Consider the following 14,018-nt stretch of genomic DNA (forward strand, 5'->3'; position numbering starts at 1 on the left):
ATTGTGTTGAGTAGAGGGGTCTGTTAATTTACTAGGTGTCTTAAGCTCTCTTCTCCCCACAGATGTGGATGTGATTGCCAAGTTTGCCCAGCTGGAATTCCAGCTGGGGGATGCAGAGCGAGCAAAAGCCATTTTTGAAAACACACTGAGCACCTACCCAAAGCGCACAGATGTCTGGTCAGTCTACATTGACATGACCATTAAGCATGGCAGCCAGAAGGAAGTCCGGTGAGAGGGGAAGACAGACTGGGGCTGATTTGGCGGGGGTAATAATGGAGGTGTTGACCCACTGATAAGTTTTTAGCCCCAATGCAGCTCACAGTTCTCTTGTAGTATAGAAAAACAGCTTTGACATGACTGCAAGCTCCATGGCATTCAGTTTTCCAGCCTCAAAAGGCCAGCCTCTGATCCATGTCTGTACCTTTTGGTGGGAAGTGGCCTGGTCCCTGGCTTGGGAGTCAGCAGACTTGAGTTTCCATCACGATGAACACTGTGCCTGATTCTCGTGCAAAACTTACACAGGCAGGATCTCACTTATCCCCCAGCATCCACAGGTAGTGAGGGTAAGAGGTAGGTATACCAAGGTCTAGAAAGAAAAAGTACCTAACTCAGGCCCTTCTTGAGGTTTTGTTTTGTTTTGTTTATTTATTTATTTGTTTAAGTTTTAGATGGACACAATATCCTTATTTTACCTTTATGTGGTGCTGAGGATTGAACCCAGTGCCTCACGCATGCCAGGCGAGCACGCTACCACTTGAGCCACATCCCGAGCCCCTCTTCATGAGTTTTAAGCATTGGTTCTCTCATGGATCTGTGCTTCATTGTGGTCCCTATTCTAGTAGCCTTGTCCCCCATTCATTGTGTGGCTCGAAGCCAGTCCTCTAGCATCTCTAAGTACCTATTCATTTGGAAAATGAAGGTGTGGTGTCACTTCAGTTTATCACAGGATTCTTTTTTTTTTTTTTTAAACAATTTTTTTAATATTTATTTTTTAGTTCTAGTTGGACACAATACCTTTTATTTTATTTTATTTATTTTTATGTGGTGCTGAGGACTGAACTGAGGGCCTCACACATGCTAGGCAAGTGCTTTACCGTTGAGCCACAACCCTAGCCTATCACAGGAATTCTTAATGATGATAAAGTCAGAAGTGGGAGTGCTAGACGACAGAGGGCCCAGAGCCTCAGTGACTGCTAGCTAGGTGGGTGACCACTAGCTAGGAGTCATATGACTGGGACCACGAGACATTTGCTTCTGTTCTTTCTTATAGAGACATATTTGAGCGTGTCATTCATCTGAGCCTGGCCCCCAAGAGAATGAAGTTCTTCTTCAAGCGCTATCTGGACTATGAAAAGCAACATGGCACTGAGAAGGATGTGCAGGCAGTCAAGGCGAAGGCCCTGGAATACGTGGAGGCCAAGAGCTCAGTGCTGGACGATTAGTGGCTGTCTGGCTCCACTGGACACTCAGCAGTGGGCCAGCACCACTGTCCCCCCACCCTCCTTAGGCACCTGGGCACTTGTAAAGCTATTGCCTGAGGATTTTATTTAAGTGCAGCTTTTTCTGCAGCATCTTTGGGGTAATCCTATCAGGATGAAAAAAGAATTGGAGGCCTCCCTTCCTTTTTAAAAATGTGTATATTATTATTATTATCATTTTGCAGGACTGGAGATCAAACTCAAGTCATTGTACATGCTGGGCAATCAATCACTCACCACATTCTCTGGCCCTTGAGGTTTAATTTCTCTTTACTTGTTCTGTTTTATGATGGATTTGTGTCATCTTTTTTGAAGCTGTTCAGTGATTACAGGCAGCAGTTTGGGGGGCTCTCAGAGAAAACAAGTGTCCGTCCTTCAGGAGAGCTCCCTGGGAACCAAGAGTAGAAAGCCTAACTCCTGTGGATCTCATGATCAGGATCCTACTTTGTTCCTTTCAGGCTCTCAGTCCAGCCAGAGGGATTAGTAGTTCCCAGGAAGCAAGCCTTCTGTTAAGGCATTGCCTCAGGCCAGCTAGTACCTCCTGCCCTTTAGTGGAGGCTGGGACAGGAGGACAAAAGCAGGTCCTAGAAAGGAAAATCAAAGAACCTGGATTGCTGAGGAAAGCCACAAGTGTTGACTTAATGTGCCTGGTAATACCCCCAGGCCCACTATGGCCAGGTGACTTCACCTCTCCCAAGCTGGTACATCTCAGAGTTCTGGAAGAATAGTGATCCTTACTAGTTGTTGAACCCTTTTCTTTTTTGGCTTGGTCTTAAGGGAATTAAAAATTTTCTCTGGCACAGCCTTGAATATCCTGAGAGCTTTTCCCTGGGAAATGACTGAGTTGTATGCCAGGAAGCAGGACAGGGATGAAGGAGAGCATCAAAAGGTTTTAAGAGGTGGTGGAGGTAACCAGGGTGAGGCTGGGAGGGAGGAGAAATTGGGGAGGGCTGGTTCTTGGACATTAGCACTGGGTCAGGGGCTACATTTGTCCTATCAAGAACAGGATCTTTTGACTCTTGAAATTTCCAACTGAGCTTCCCTCTGAGAAAGGTCGTGTTCTCACTGGTCCAGATCAAATCAGAAAACTAAATCCAGTTGCCAGAAAATTCAGTCCTCAGACCACCCTTGCATGGACACCTGGCTCTCCCAAGCTATTGCCACTTTTGTGCTTCCTTTTAGTCTTGTCCCCTTCACTCCTATACAAATACAGACTGGGATCTGGGTCTGTGTGCATGACTGTGCCCATTCGGTTACACAGATACCAAGTTAGTCCTTTATAGTAAGAAATGACTTATCCAAAATTTAAATACATGAAATCATGCCAGAGGCATACAACAGAGGACAGCTTCCCAACCTTGCACCACTGAGCTCAATGTCCCTTTGCAATTAGATACACAATGTATTATACAAGGAACCTGCAGTGCATTTCTGTCACCTGGCTCTTCTGACTGAAGCTTCAGCTCAGAGTCCCACCTATCAAAAGAAAACCTATATCATGGTTAATTGGAGTCAATTAACCATGGTCTGGAAAAGTGGCCTTTCCACAAAGCTATGACCCAAGTAGGCAACAGGAGAGGCTTCAGGCCTAAGAGCTCTCCTGTCAGAGCAGACTGCATTGTCCACAGGATCCTTGTGTCCTCTTCCCTGACCTGTTTGGTCAGGAATCTGTGATTTTAAAAGAATTCCCTTCTGGTGCTGATGTGAACAGGCAGTGGGGGAGTGGGGTTCAGTTCGGATCCAAGTGGTACCATTTGCAAAGAGCGAGTCAGGCAGGTTCTTAGGAGGCTAGCAGGGCCATCTCCACGTTGTCGGGGGCTGTGCCATTGCCAGTTAGACCCTGGGCCCACTTGTGCAGGCGACTGTAGAGCGGGAGACCCTGGTTCTCTCGGTACAGATAGACACCAGTGATGGCGTTCCACTGTGGCCGTGGCTGTGTGCCTTGCACTTGGAATTTGGCAACCATCTCTTCTTCATCTTTGTTGAGTGCCACAAAGCCAAAGAAACGGCGCACGTTGTTGGCTGCGAGCACCCTGGAGTGCACCTCTGCCGTGCGCTGGAACAGCTGGTCTTCGTTGGTACGGTACTGTGCCCAGTAGGCCTCCTGGCGGTAGCTGAGTGGTGAGCAGTAATGCTTGAGGCACTTGGTCAGGAACACCAGGATGGCCACCACGCCGATGAGCAGCCACCCAAAGAGCTGGCCAAAGAACGGGCAAGGATCAGGAGGGGTAGGGAGCTGTCTTGTGTCAGTACCTACCCCACGAATAGTGGAAGGAACAGATTCTGCTTCTGTGGGGAGGTAGGAAATGCAGGCCTGTTCTTTCCCTTACTTCCTTTAACTTGTGCACCTTCCCTGTTCTTAAGCTATGCTTCTTGCATGTTCTGTTACTACTTCAAGCCCAAAGGTACCCCTCCATCATTTCACCCATCAAAACCCAGTTCAGCAGTTGGGAGTGTAGCTCAGTGGTAAGAGCATTTTGCTTAGCATGTGTGAGGCCCTAGGTTTGAATGCCAGCGTGTGTACACACACACCCAACCAACTCAACTACCAGGCTTAGTCAGATGCTATCTCCAGGAAATTTTCAAAGGCCCCTCTAGGAGTGATCTTGCCTTCCTGAATCCTTCATGGCCTGGTTCACCTTGGATCACTAATTGCCTTGATTTGAGATCACCCATGTGCTGGTCATGAATGCTTGGGTATAAACCTGTCCAAGATTATGTTGGCAAGGACCATCAAGGCCAATTGTACAGAGATCTGTGGGCATTTGATCAGCATCATTTTTTTTTTTAATATTTATTTTTCAATTTTCAGCGGACACAACATCGTTGTTTGTATGTGGTGCTGAGGATCGAACCCAGGCCGCACGCATGCCAGGCGAGCGCGCTACCGCTTGAGCCACATCCCCAGCTCCCTTTTTTTTTTTTTTTCCTTTGTTGACGTCTCTATCTACTTAGGTTTCTTACATTTCTGAGAGAAGTCCTTTTCAGGAAAGTCTTCTTGTGCTCCTTCCTGTCACCCTCACCCTCTGCTTCTCATTCTCCTGACTAACCTCTTCTCCTTCAAAATGCAGCAAAAGCTGGCCAGGATCGGGCAGTAACTGCTTCTTCCTGACTTAATGCCCTGTCCTGCCCCAGGAGACCCCTTGTATCAGCCACACATGAGGCTGATCCAAGTGTTGGGTCTCAGCCTTTCTGGGACAGGAATGCGATCATCTCAGCCAACTACACTACGTTATCAGTTCACAGCCCACAGCAAATGCTTCTGAGGTGGATTACAGGCCCATGCTCACCCTGGCTAAGGTAAACGGCCTATACATGATCAAAGCTCAGTCTGAACTAGAAGAATGTTCCTTCATTGTTTAAAACTGGGATTGAGGGGCTGGGGTTGTAGCTCAGTGGTAGAGCACTTCTCTCGCATGTGCAGGACCCTGGGTTCGATCCTCAGCACCACGTAAAGAATAAATGAGTGAAATAAAGGTATTGTGAATAAATATAAAAAAACAAAAACGGGTTGACGGGTATGGCTCAGTGGTAGAGTGTGCTTAGCATGGGTGAGGCCGTGGTTTCAACCCCCAGCACCAAAACCAAACCTCTCTTAAATTGGGGCTGAAATTGACTTGTCCCACCAAACACTAATGCACAGTTTGTTAACCAGCTCTGATGCCTAATGCCAACAATCTATTGCTTTCTTGGAAACCTTAACCCCTGAGTATTGACTCCCCCCGCCCCCCATTCAGCACCTCCTCACCACCTAGGGAGGAAGGAAGAGCCGCTTCTTGCACAGCTCCTTACCTGGGACTCATACTTGAGCCTTCGGCTGACCTCCTCCCGGAAGCCTGACAGGTTGGCAGGGCCCTCCCCACAAGGAAACCTAGCCAGGATCTCGGTGGCATGGGCTAGTGGGAAGCCCTCTTCCTCAGCTGTGAGTGAGGAGGGGTCCACAAACTCACTGAGAGCACAGACATAGGCCTCTCCTCGCAGCAGGGAGATGACAGACCAGGTGACGGGGGCCACAGCTGCACGGCCAACGATGGAACTTAGAAGGAGAAAGTTGGGAGCAGCTGAGCAGTTCTTGGTCCTCCGATACTGGCACTCGGCAACTAGGTTCCAGGTGTGGTTGTTGAGGATGACACCGATGAGGAAGAGTGCCAGGGCGGGCACTCCGATGGCTGTCAGCCCATACAAGTAGTTCCGGGCTGGTGAGCAGGGACAGTGGAAGGCCACCACAGAGAATAGCTCCTGGCTGCCCACTGTGCCCAGTGCTACCAGCCCATTGAAAATCATCACATCCTTGCTCTTGAAGAAGAGTGACAGGAAGCGGAAGTTCTCTGCAATCAGGGCTGCCATGGTGACTGGTTGGCTGGAGACTTGGAAAAGGACTGATGGTTCCAGGTGGGACTAGGAAGGCATGCAGGCTTGAGGACACCTGGAGGCAGGGCATGGTTGTACCATTTTATTGGCTATAGTAGCTGGTGTGGTGCTTCCTGCAGGACAGGAGATGGCTGATAAACATTTGCCTATGAACATGGTGGGTATGTGGGGTCTATTGACAAAGGAGGAACCCGAACCTGTGGAACTGATGGTGGCCATTATGCTGAGTCCTTGCCATGTGTCAGGTGCTCTCCATCCCCACAATTCCTCATGGAGCTCTTCTATGGAAGGGGAGGCTTCTTGAAGGTGAGCCACTGGTCAGGGTCACACATGACAGCTGAGATTCAAGGTCTATCTGGCTCTTTTTTTTTTTTTTTTTGCCACCACCACCTCCAGGATAGGGGTTAGGAATGGCCCTGTGGTAGTAGGGGATGTGGGATGCTTTCCTTCTGCGATTTCCGGATGCTAATGTCCCAGACTAAGTGACCTTGGACATTGAGAGATTGTCAAATCTGTAGTGGTTGTCTTGGCTGGGCTGTTATTCCTCTATTTTCTCTAACTCCTGCTGACTTTGCTTGTGATCCCTGTCCTACACAGCAGCCTCCCAGCAGCCCAGCTCCACCAAGTCCTGGGCCTGGGCCCTGCCCCACTTGCCAGCAGGAGGAAGCCTCCTTGAAGCAAGGCTGCCCACCACCCCTTCCGGAGGCTGCTCTGTTTGCTCTGGGCTGCAGCAGTGCTGGCAACCTGCCAGGGAGTGGGCCTGGCCTCAGGCTCCTGCAAAGTTTTTGGCCCCAACTCCTTACCCAAGCGCCACCCACAGGCCCTGAGAGACAAGCCAGGGTGTGGCCCAAGTCCTCCCCATCAGGAGGATGAAAAACAAAACTCCCCAGGCTAGAGGAAGCCAGGGAGTGGAGGGAGGGGTGCACAGCAAGCAGAGGTGGTTCTTTGGGTGATCATCACTACATCTCTGCCTGTCCCCACCTCTTCCAAGTCTGCCAGATGGGCCCAGGCAGGGCCATATGGCCATGTGGGCTCCAGGAAGAAGAGGAGAAATCTGTCTCCACAACTCAGAACCAGGGGCTCCCATCTAACTGCTTGGGAAAAGGACTTTGTCTTATTGCGGGGGATACATGAGCTAATGGCAGTCCTGTCTCCCTCTTTCCTTTTGATTTCTAGGCACCTCATTAGCTCCCTGCGGGGCCCAGAGTCCATAAACCCACCCAAATTTGGGTATAAGAAGTCTGGACAGAGTGGGTGATGAGTAGAGGGTGAATCAGGCTATCTTCTGAGACCACTGTGCTGGGGACAGCCTATTTCCAGTGGAAGTGGGACCTCCTCCAACCATCAGTGAAGATAGGAGACAGGCAGCTGGTGGTGGTTGGGCAGGGGACCGCTCCCTGGGACAAAACCTGGGCCACCTGAGAGGAGCCCTGCCATGCTCCTCTGACACCTGGCACACCCAGGGAGGGGCTCCTTCTTACCTGGGGCTGGCTGCAGGTACTGGTGGCCTTGGCTTCCTGAGGCTGGACTCAGAGTAGTGGTGCAGGCGTGGGAGACTTGAGGAGGCAATCGGGTTGCACCCTAAGTGCCTCCGCAGGCGCTCCGGGCTCCCTCCCGCTTTGCTTCTGCACGGGAGCAAAAGTTTGAGACCAGAGGGCTTGGGGCTGGCGTCTGCAAACAGACTTAACTCCAGGCGTCTGCAGGCAGATCTCAAGCACCTACAGACAAATTTAACTCCAGAAAAGAGAGAAGGAAACAGTGGGATGGAACCCGCGCATCAGCGAATGGAAAAAGAGCCTCCCCGGCCAGGAGAGGAGGGTTGGGCGGGCGGCCGAGGGCGGCGCGAGCGGAGAGGAAGTGGAGACGCTTGTTGAGCTGCTGCTGCCCCGACCAATGCTGCTCGCTGCTGTTGGTGGCTGGCACTCCACCTCCGGCCTCGACCCTACCTGGTGCTCCACACAGGGCGCGGTGGGGGTAGCTGGGGAGGGTCTCAGCAGGAGACAGGCAGCAGCTCTGGCCTGGATCTGCCCCCATTCCAGTTTCAAAAGCACCCCTTGCTTGATCCCACCTCTCCACCCCCCACCCCCAGCATGCAGGCAGAAACTACTAGAAGGAGCCCTAAGTCAGTTCCTAAGGTCGTGGGAGAGTGCCATCAGACAAGGTGGTCTCTCCGAGGACACAAAATGCTAGGCCCCACCCCAGTCTGGCCCTTCTCCTGAGCTGTCTGCCCCTGACTGAACAAACCATCCCCCATGTGGCTCTTCCCTCCATAGTTCAGCTAAGTCCCAGAACCACTTCACATCTCTGGAAGGCTCATAGTTGAATTCAGGAGTCTAGGATCTTCTGAGGCCCAAGGGGCACAGCCTGGCTGGTAGGTGGAAATTAGGAGGCAGATTTCTGAAGGAGCTTCCCAGCCTGCCCCAGAAGTGGTCCTATCCGTGGGAGTGTGCAAGCTGAGGCTGAAGAGTCATGGGTCAGGAATGCTGAAGAAGAGAGTTCTAAGGACAGGCCACATGGCCCCTGCCAGCTCTGCAAGGCTGTGGTTCCCTGATGGTGGAACTGCTGAGGGATGAGGAAACCTTGCCCGGCTTGTCCACACGCAGGAATGAAGGGGAGAGACCATTTTGGTGTGTTTGCTTGTGTGCTTGTTTCAGACCCTATGGCCTCAAATCCTTCCCTAAGAGCTACTTCCTTTTATCCTCACCACAGGCCTAAGAAGCAGGTCTTTTAACAACCCCTGCATGGAGCACACTGCAGCTCCAAGGGCCTAGGTGACTTGCCACAGCTCCTGTAGCTCTGGTGTTTCCACCCGGGTCTGCTGACACAAAGCTTTATTCTTTCATTCAGGTTTGTCTCTCTCAGTATCCCTGGGCTTCCTGTTCTTACTGGTTGCCCCCACCCACCAACACATGTTTGACTGTGCTCATCTGATCCCCTCTTCCCTGGACCTGGGTCAGGTCCCAACTCCTGCAGGGAGCCCTCCCAGACCACTTCTGTCTGCAGGGACCTGCCCTCCTTGCAAATGAAGAGGGAGACTGGGTCTCAGAAGTGTAAACAGAGAATGAGGAAGGATGGAAATCATGACTGGAAGCAAAGTGATTTCTGAGATGGGTGGGACTCAGGTCTGAAAGATAAGAAACCTATCTGAACCCCTGTTTCTTCCTCCTAAACAAAGACTGAAGTTGTTTATTCCTATGTCTCTTGTCCCTCTTTTGGGAGAGGAAGAGAGAAGCCCTCAGATTTAGAAATGAACAAACCCATAAACCACCATGTCCTCAGTGACTACCATGTGCCATGTGCTTTTTGACTTTTAAAAATTTATTTGTTTATTTTTACTTATTTTGGGAACTCACTGAGTTGCTTAGGGCCTCACTGAGTTGCTGAGACTTTGAACTTGCCATCCTCCTGTCTCAGCCTCCCAAGCCACTGGGATCACAGGTGTGCGCCACCGTGCCTGGCTGCTATGTGCTTTTGTACACAACCATCTCGAGTTAAGGGCCCTTGTCCCCATTGTACAATTGAGGGAGCCAAGGCACAGAAAATGAGTCACCTGGCCCAGAACACAGTTTGTAAGTAGTAGAGCACAGCATTGACCCAGTTCTGCCCCGCTCTGCAGTGTGAGCTATTTCCATTTAGGCAACTCCTTTCCCTCCTCATCCCACCTCAGGGCAGAACTTCTAAGTGCTTTAGAGCCCCCCCTTGAGAAAGTGGGAAGCTTCCCCTTCTGTTTCTAACAGGAGACATCTTCTGGGGATGGTGTGATTTCCCCCTGAGATCTGGGCATGAGGCAGGTGTTAGTGTGGTCTCCAAGCACCCCTCCACGGGGAGTGTTTCATGCTTGGTGCTAATTAACACGGAGTTCACCTCAATATTCGTCTAGTGACCTCTGTAGTGACCACAAACCCTGGCATCTCCTCCCTGGACTTAACTCTCAGCATATTGTCTTATCACCTGCTACCTTGGCCCACTCACCCAAAAGATTCTGGCCAATATCACAAGAGGGCTGGATGTCCTCCTGGTTCCCGAGTCCTGAGCTCCTCAAAAGTCATAGATGACAGAGGGTGCAGGGGCAGACCAGCCTGTGAGGCCTGAGAGGAGGTAGTGAGCCACCATAAAAGAAGCAGCTTTAGAAGTAGCCTGGGAAGGCGGTCAGGGGCCAGCCATCTGTCTCCCCAAGTCAGTTCCGAAACTTCTGAACTAATACTGCTTATGGGCCCACTGCCCCAGGGCAGTCTCAAAGCTGGAGGAAAGAGGTCCCCTTCTAGCTCCACAATTCCTTTCCTAAAAGGACAAGTGAGTGCCTGGACATGTGGGCCTGTTCCTGAGGCCTGCTGTGCAGCACCTAAAGCCTTCATTTCTCTATCTTGTTTGAGGGTCTGAGAGCTGTGTTTCCTAAGCCAGCCACAGCTCACACTTTGCTGAAGTAGGTGGCCACCTCCTTGCGTGGAGGCCGAGGCCCGCCCCCAGCCCAGCCATTGCCCATCAGAGGCTCCTGGCCCAGCCGCAGTGGTGGTTTGCATTTGTGCCAACTGGTCAGCAGCCTGTTGATGGCACCTTGGTCGGTGATGCCACGCAGCTTTTCCCTCTCTTCCTCAGTACCTTCGGTGGGGCTGTGGGAGGCAGATGGAGAGGTAGCTGTAGCCAGTGGCCCACGAGCATGACCCAGCTCCAGGTCATGGTTCATGGCTTCGAAGAACTGCTGGATGCAGACCTTGGCGAAGGCCTTGGCGTGCTCTGTGCACGTCTCATCAAAGAGCTTGCGCTCAATGTCGATGTAGTGGGACCAGTACTTGCTCTTGAGGAAAGCAGCCTGTGTGAAGCAGGGCCTCACGGAGCGCACCACAAACGCCAGCAGTGTAGTCAGCAGCACGAAGGACCAGCCCAGTGCCTGCGGGGAGAGGGAAGCGTTAGGCCTCCTGCCTCCCAACCTGTACAAACCCCCAAAGCACTCTCTGGGGCCTTTAGTGAGGAGAGCAGGAACTGGACAAGTGACTTCACCTCCTGGCCTCCTCTGTTTCCTCATCTGCAAAATAGGCGTGGGTATACCCACCTCTTGGGAATGAGAGCTTGTGTGAGGCACCTGTTGTGTTGGCTGGGTCCTCGTGCACAGGGGTAAACTCCAGACCCTGGAGTGAGTCGGCCTGGTTTGAATCCTGTCTGCACTGCTCAGTAGCTGACCAAGAGTGACGCAAACTGACTACTCTGTGGCCTGCCCGTAAGATGGGGCTAGTGATAGCACCTATCTCATAGTTCCCATGAAGACTAAAAGAGGTAATAGACTTAATAGCGCCTGGTACATACATAGCACCCACTAACTTTTAGCCCCCACCATTCCAATAGGCCCTCAGGACCATGCCTCTTCCTTTGGGAAAGCTTCTTCACCTCCCTAGGCCATAGTGGCCCTTCCTCCTCAGAGTTCTGTGCCTCTCCTTTAGCTCCTGCTACTGACACCTGCACCAGGTGAGCCTCTTCTCCACGTGGGTGGAGCTGAGGCCTCAGGGGTCCCAGAGAGGCCCTGGACAAGCTCTCAAACTCCGCTGAAAAACTGGACCCTTGTCTCTAGCTCTGCTCTGTCAGTACTGTGAGGGCGCTGAAGGCCCCACCTGGGCCCCCAGCTGCACACAGCAGCATTGGACAGGTCAGAATGGGCATGAGGGGCAAATGCAAATACCTATCCCAGGGGGCCAGGCCAGGAGCTGCAGAGCATGTGGTTGGTCTCGGGGTGAGGGGGGCGGGGAGCCCTCAGGCTGCTCAATAAGCAAGTGTGTGCCCAGAGGGGCTGGATCTTCAGATGTTTCAAATGAACTTGGAAATGTGGTTTTTATATAAAAAATTCTGAGTTTTAGAGGAAGCCAATTAATTCTAAAGGTGACTTTAGAGTTAAAATTCTGAAGGCCAAATGAAACGTGTCTCTAGACCAGGCAGCCATGGCCTCTGGAGACCCTTTCAGCTTATGATGTGGTAATTTAAAGGTCAGGTAAAGGAACAGCTGCTTAGACCCTAAGGCCTGGGGTGGTGGGACAAGTGCCCACAGGAGTGGAGACACTGGTCTGTCTGGGAGAGAAATCAGAGCTCGGTTTGGGTACTTACAGTGGGAGACTCACAGGTGGCATCTGGGTGGTAAGGAAGGCCTCATTGGAGAAGGGTCCCAGCTGCAGAGGGGAGCCCAGGGGTTTGCACTCACCAGAGCAGAGTGTGCATATTTCTCCAGGCCTTCCAGGGCAGGCCCAGCCTCCTGCCCCTCTCCTTGACTGACCATCAAAGGGCTAACAGAGTGGTCCTTTAATTCGTATCCCAACTGTGGATCTCCCTTACCCACGTGATCCCTTCCAAGACACCCAGACCCTCAGCTCCCACTCTCTGAGCAGGGAGGTGCCAGATAGGGGCATTTGCCAGGGAAATATACCCAAATGGCCCAGCCACCCACCAGCTCTCCAAGGCCCAGGCTGGAAGAGAAAATGATGCAAATTCCCTCAGCTTCCAAGCTCAGAGCTCAGGATGGAGGAGATGGGGTCAGCTGAGCTACTGGGTCCTCTTTAGGGACCTCAGGACAGAGGACAACTCTGCTACACTGAGGGAGCCACAGCACTTTCCCCAAGTGGCCCCAGTCTCAGAGAAAGTTCATTGGCTCTGCTTTCAGTCCCGACTGGGGAAATGTCCCCCCTCTCCCACTCTGTCTGAGGGGAACCCCATTTTGAGAGTTGGGGGAACAGGGCCTTCCAAGAGGGACCCTGGCCTGTGAGCAGACCGGCCCCCTCACCTGGGAGATGCAGCGCAGGTAGCGCACAGCCACCTCACGGGCCAGCAGCCAGTCGCCATCATAGATCTCGGGGCAGGGCACCCGAGCCAGCAGGCGGGCAAGCTCGGGGGCAGACAAGCCAGGTGTCAGGCTGCCATTGCCCAGGGCAGCCACGGGCACAGCAGTGCAGAAGGCACAGAGGAAGCACTTGCCATCGAGCAGTGTGACGGCCACCCACACGACAGGTGCAATGAGGGCTCGCTGGGCCATGGAGCAGAACATGTAGCGCAGCACGGCAGGGTCCTTGGCCCTGCGGCCAGGGGGTCGCTTCCACTCTTCAGCCAGCATGGACACGTTGTTGTTCATGACCAGGCCGAGCAGGAAGAGCACCAGGGGAGGTGCCAGCAGGATGCCTGCGCTGTAGGCTGCGTTGTAGCCTGGCAGGCAGGGACAGTTGAAGTCGAAGGCTGAGTACATCTGGGCGCTGGCCAGCGCCATGATGCCACAGATGCCATTCATGAAGGACTCCTGGTTGGATTGCAGGAACTGAAAGATCATCCGGAACTTGTCCATCGTGTCCCCTACAGGGCCCTGCGGCCTCTCCCCACCTCACTGTTGCCTCCAAAAAGGCTCCTGCAGCCCTCCCTGATCACTGGGTGCCCACCTCATGACTCAGCCCTCCCAGATGGGACTGGCAGAGCTCAGGGCAGAGGCTGAGGTCACTGTCGCTTTGAGGAACCTTCTGGTCAGGTGCTGGCCAAGAGGGTGCAGCTTGGCCAATCCTGTGGGTTCAGCCAGGGTTGTGCCCCTCCCTTCCCCACCCCTCCCTGATTCCTGTCTCTCCCCAGCTGCCTCCGGCGCTAGGAAGCCACAAGGGCCTCACCTGATGGAGATCAGCTCTCTGTGAGTGTGGGAGGGTGGGGAAGGGGAGGGTACAGGCTGGGAAGACAGTGTGTCCAGCAGGGTGGAGTCTGAGGGAGTCCCTGGTGCTGCAGAGGCCTCCAGGCTCCTGGGAAGCATGTCACCCTCCCTCTGCATGTCTTTCCTCCACACTGCATCAGGATCCCAGGGCCACCTCCATCAGTTACACAGAGATGGTCTGCTGATGTGGGGATGGCAGTGGTGGGGTGTCTGCAGCGGGTGTCATGGAGATGGGAAGGATTGGGAGGTGATGTTGGTCACCATGAGGATGGCAGTGGTGGTGGTGGAGATGGTGTAATTGTGGGCATGGCATGGAGTGAAATGTCCTGGATTTGAAATTGGAGGACCTGTAGTGGACAGGCTGCCTGGGCAGGGAGCTGTGGTGTGCAGGCACCTTCAAGTCAGACCTGCCTGTGCCTCTGTGTGCGCTGCATGTGGGTTGCGGATGGCGAATCCTTTCCTGCCTCCACCTCCTAGCTCTATGTCCCCAGATAAAAAAGTTAAGGGGT

At 52.7% G+C, this 14,018-nt stretch overlaps 3 protein-coding genes across 6 annotated transcripts in view; 1 reads left to right on the forward strand and 2 right to left on the reverse strand.

The window, feature by feature from the left end:
- Positions 1–2,620, forward strand: part of Pdcd11 (programmed cell death 11) — a 45,026-nt gene extending 42,406 nt beyond the window's left edge. For both annotated transcript variants that reach the window (XM_076834212.1, XM_076834213.1), the window contains exons 35-36: positions 63–228; positions 1,271–2,620. In XM_076834212.1, the coding sequence (XP_076690327.1) occupies positions 63–228; positions 1,271–1,442 (338 nt within the window). In that variant the 3' untranslated portion in view covers positions 1,443–2,620. The remainder of the gene's footprint in view (positions 1–62; positions 229–1,270) is intronic.
- Calhm2 (calcium homeostasis modulator family member 2) lies at positions 689–7,599 on the reverse strand. 3 transcript variants are annotated; one of them, XM_076834216.1, is made up of 3 exons: positions 7,331–7,599; positions 5,271–5,904; positions 689–3,675 (listed from the first exon to the last, which is right to left on the reverse strand). In XM_076834216.1, exons 2-3 carry the CDS (start codon positions 5,823–5,825, stop codon positions 3,259–3,261), a joined length of 972 nt encoding a protein of 323 aa, XP_076690331.1. In that variant the 5' UTR covers positions 5,826–5,904; positions 7,331–7,599; the 3' UTR covers positions 689–3,258. The 3 variants fall into 3 exon arrangements, with proteins under 3 accessions (XP_076690331.1, XP_076690329.1, XP_076690332.1); XM_076834214.1 differs by having other exon boundaries at positions 5,271–5,962; XM_076834217.1 differs by lacking the exon at positions 7,331–7,599 and adding an exon at positions 6,047–6,081.
- Positions 7,600–10,257: 2,658 nt separating this feature from the next.
- On the reverse strand, positions 10,258–13,161 carry Calhm1 (calcium homeostasis modulator 1). Its single transcript, XM_076835337.1, has 2 exons — positions 12,610–13,161; positions 10,258–10,737 (listed from the first exon to the last, which is right to left on the reverse strand). The coding sequence occupies exons 1-2, from the start codon at positions 13,159–13,161 to the stop codon at positions 10,258–10,260; spliced, it is 1,032 nt and encodes a 343-aa protein (XP_076691452.1).
- Between the last annotated feature and the right edge of the window lie 857 nt (positions 13,162–14,018).

The sequence above is a fragment of the Callospermophilus lateralis genome, chromosome 15 (genome assembly GCF_048772815.1).
Source record: "Callospermophilus lateralis isolate mCalLat2 chromosome 15, mCalLat2.hap1, whole genome shotgun sequence".
Classification (NCBI taxonomy): Eukaryota; Metazoa; Chordata; class Mammalia; order Rodentia; family Sciuridae; genus Callospermophilus; species Callospermophilus lateralis.

Bases quoted from the DNA above. Each gene is read 5' to 3' on its own strand.
- Calhm1 (XM_076835337.1), bottom strand. From the start codon at position 13,161: ATGGACAAGTTCCGGATGATCTTTCAGTTCCTGCAATCCAACCAGGAG. The intron at 10,738-12,609 runs GTGAGGGGGCCG...CTCTCCCCGCAG, and splicing joins ACCTGCGCTGCATCTCCCAG to GCACTGGGCTGGTCCTTCGT.
- Calhm2 (XM_076834216.1), bottom strand. From the start codon at position 5,825: ATGGCAGCCCTGATTGCAGAGAACTTCCGCTTCCTGTCACTCTTCTTC. The intron at 3,676-5,270 runs GTAAGGAGCTGT...TTCTTTGGCCAG, and splicing joins GGCTCAAGTATGAGTCCCAG to CTCTTTGGGTGGCTGCTCAT.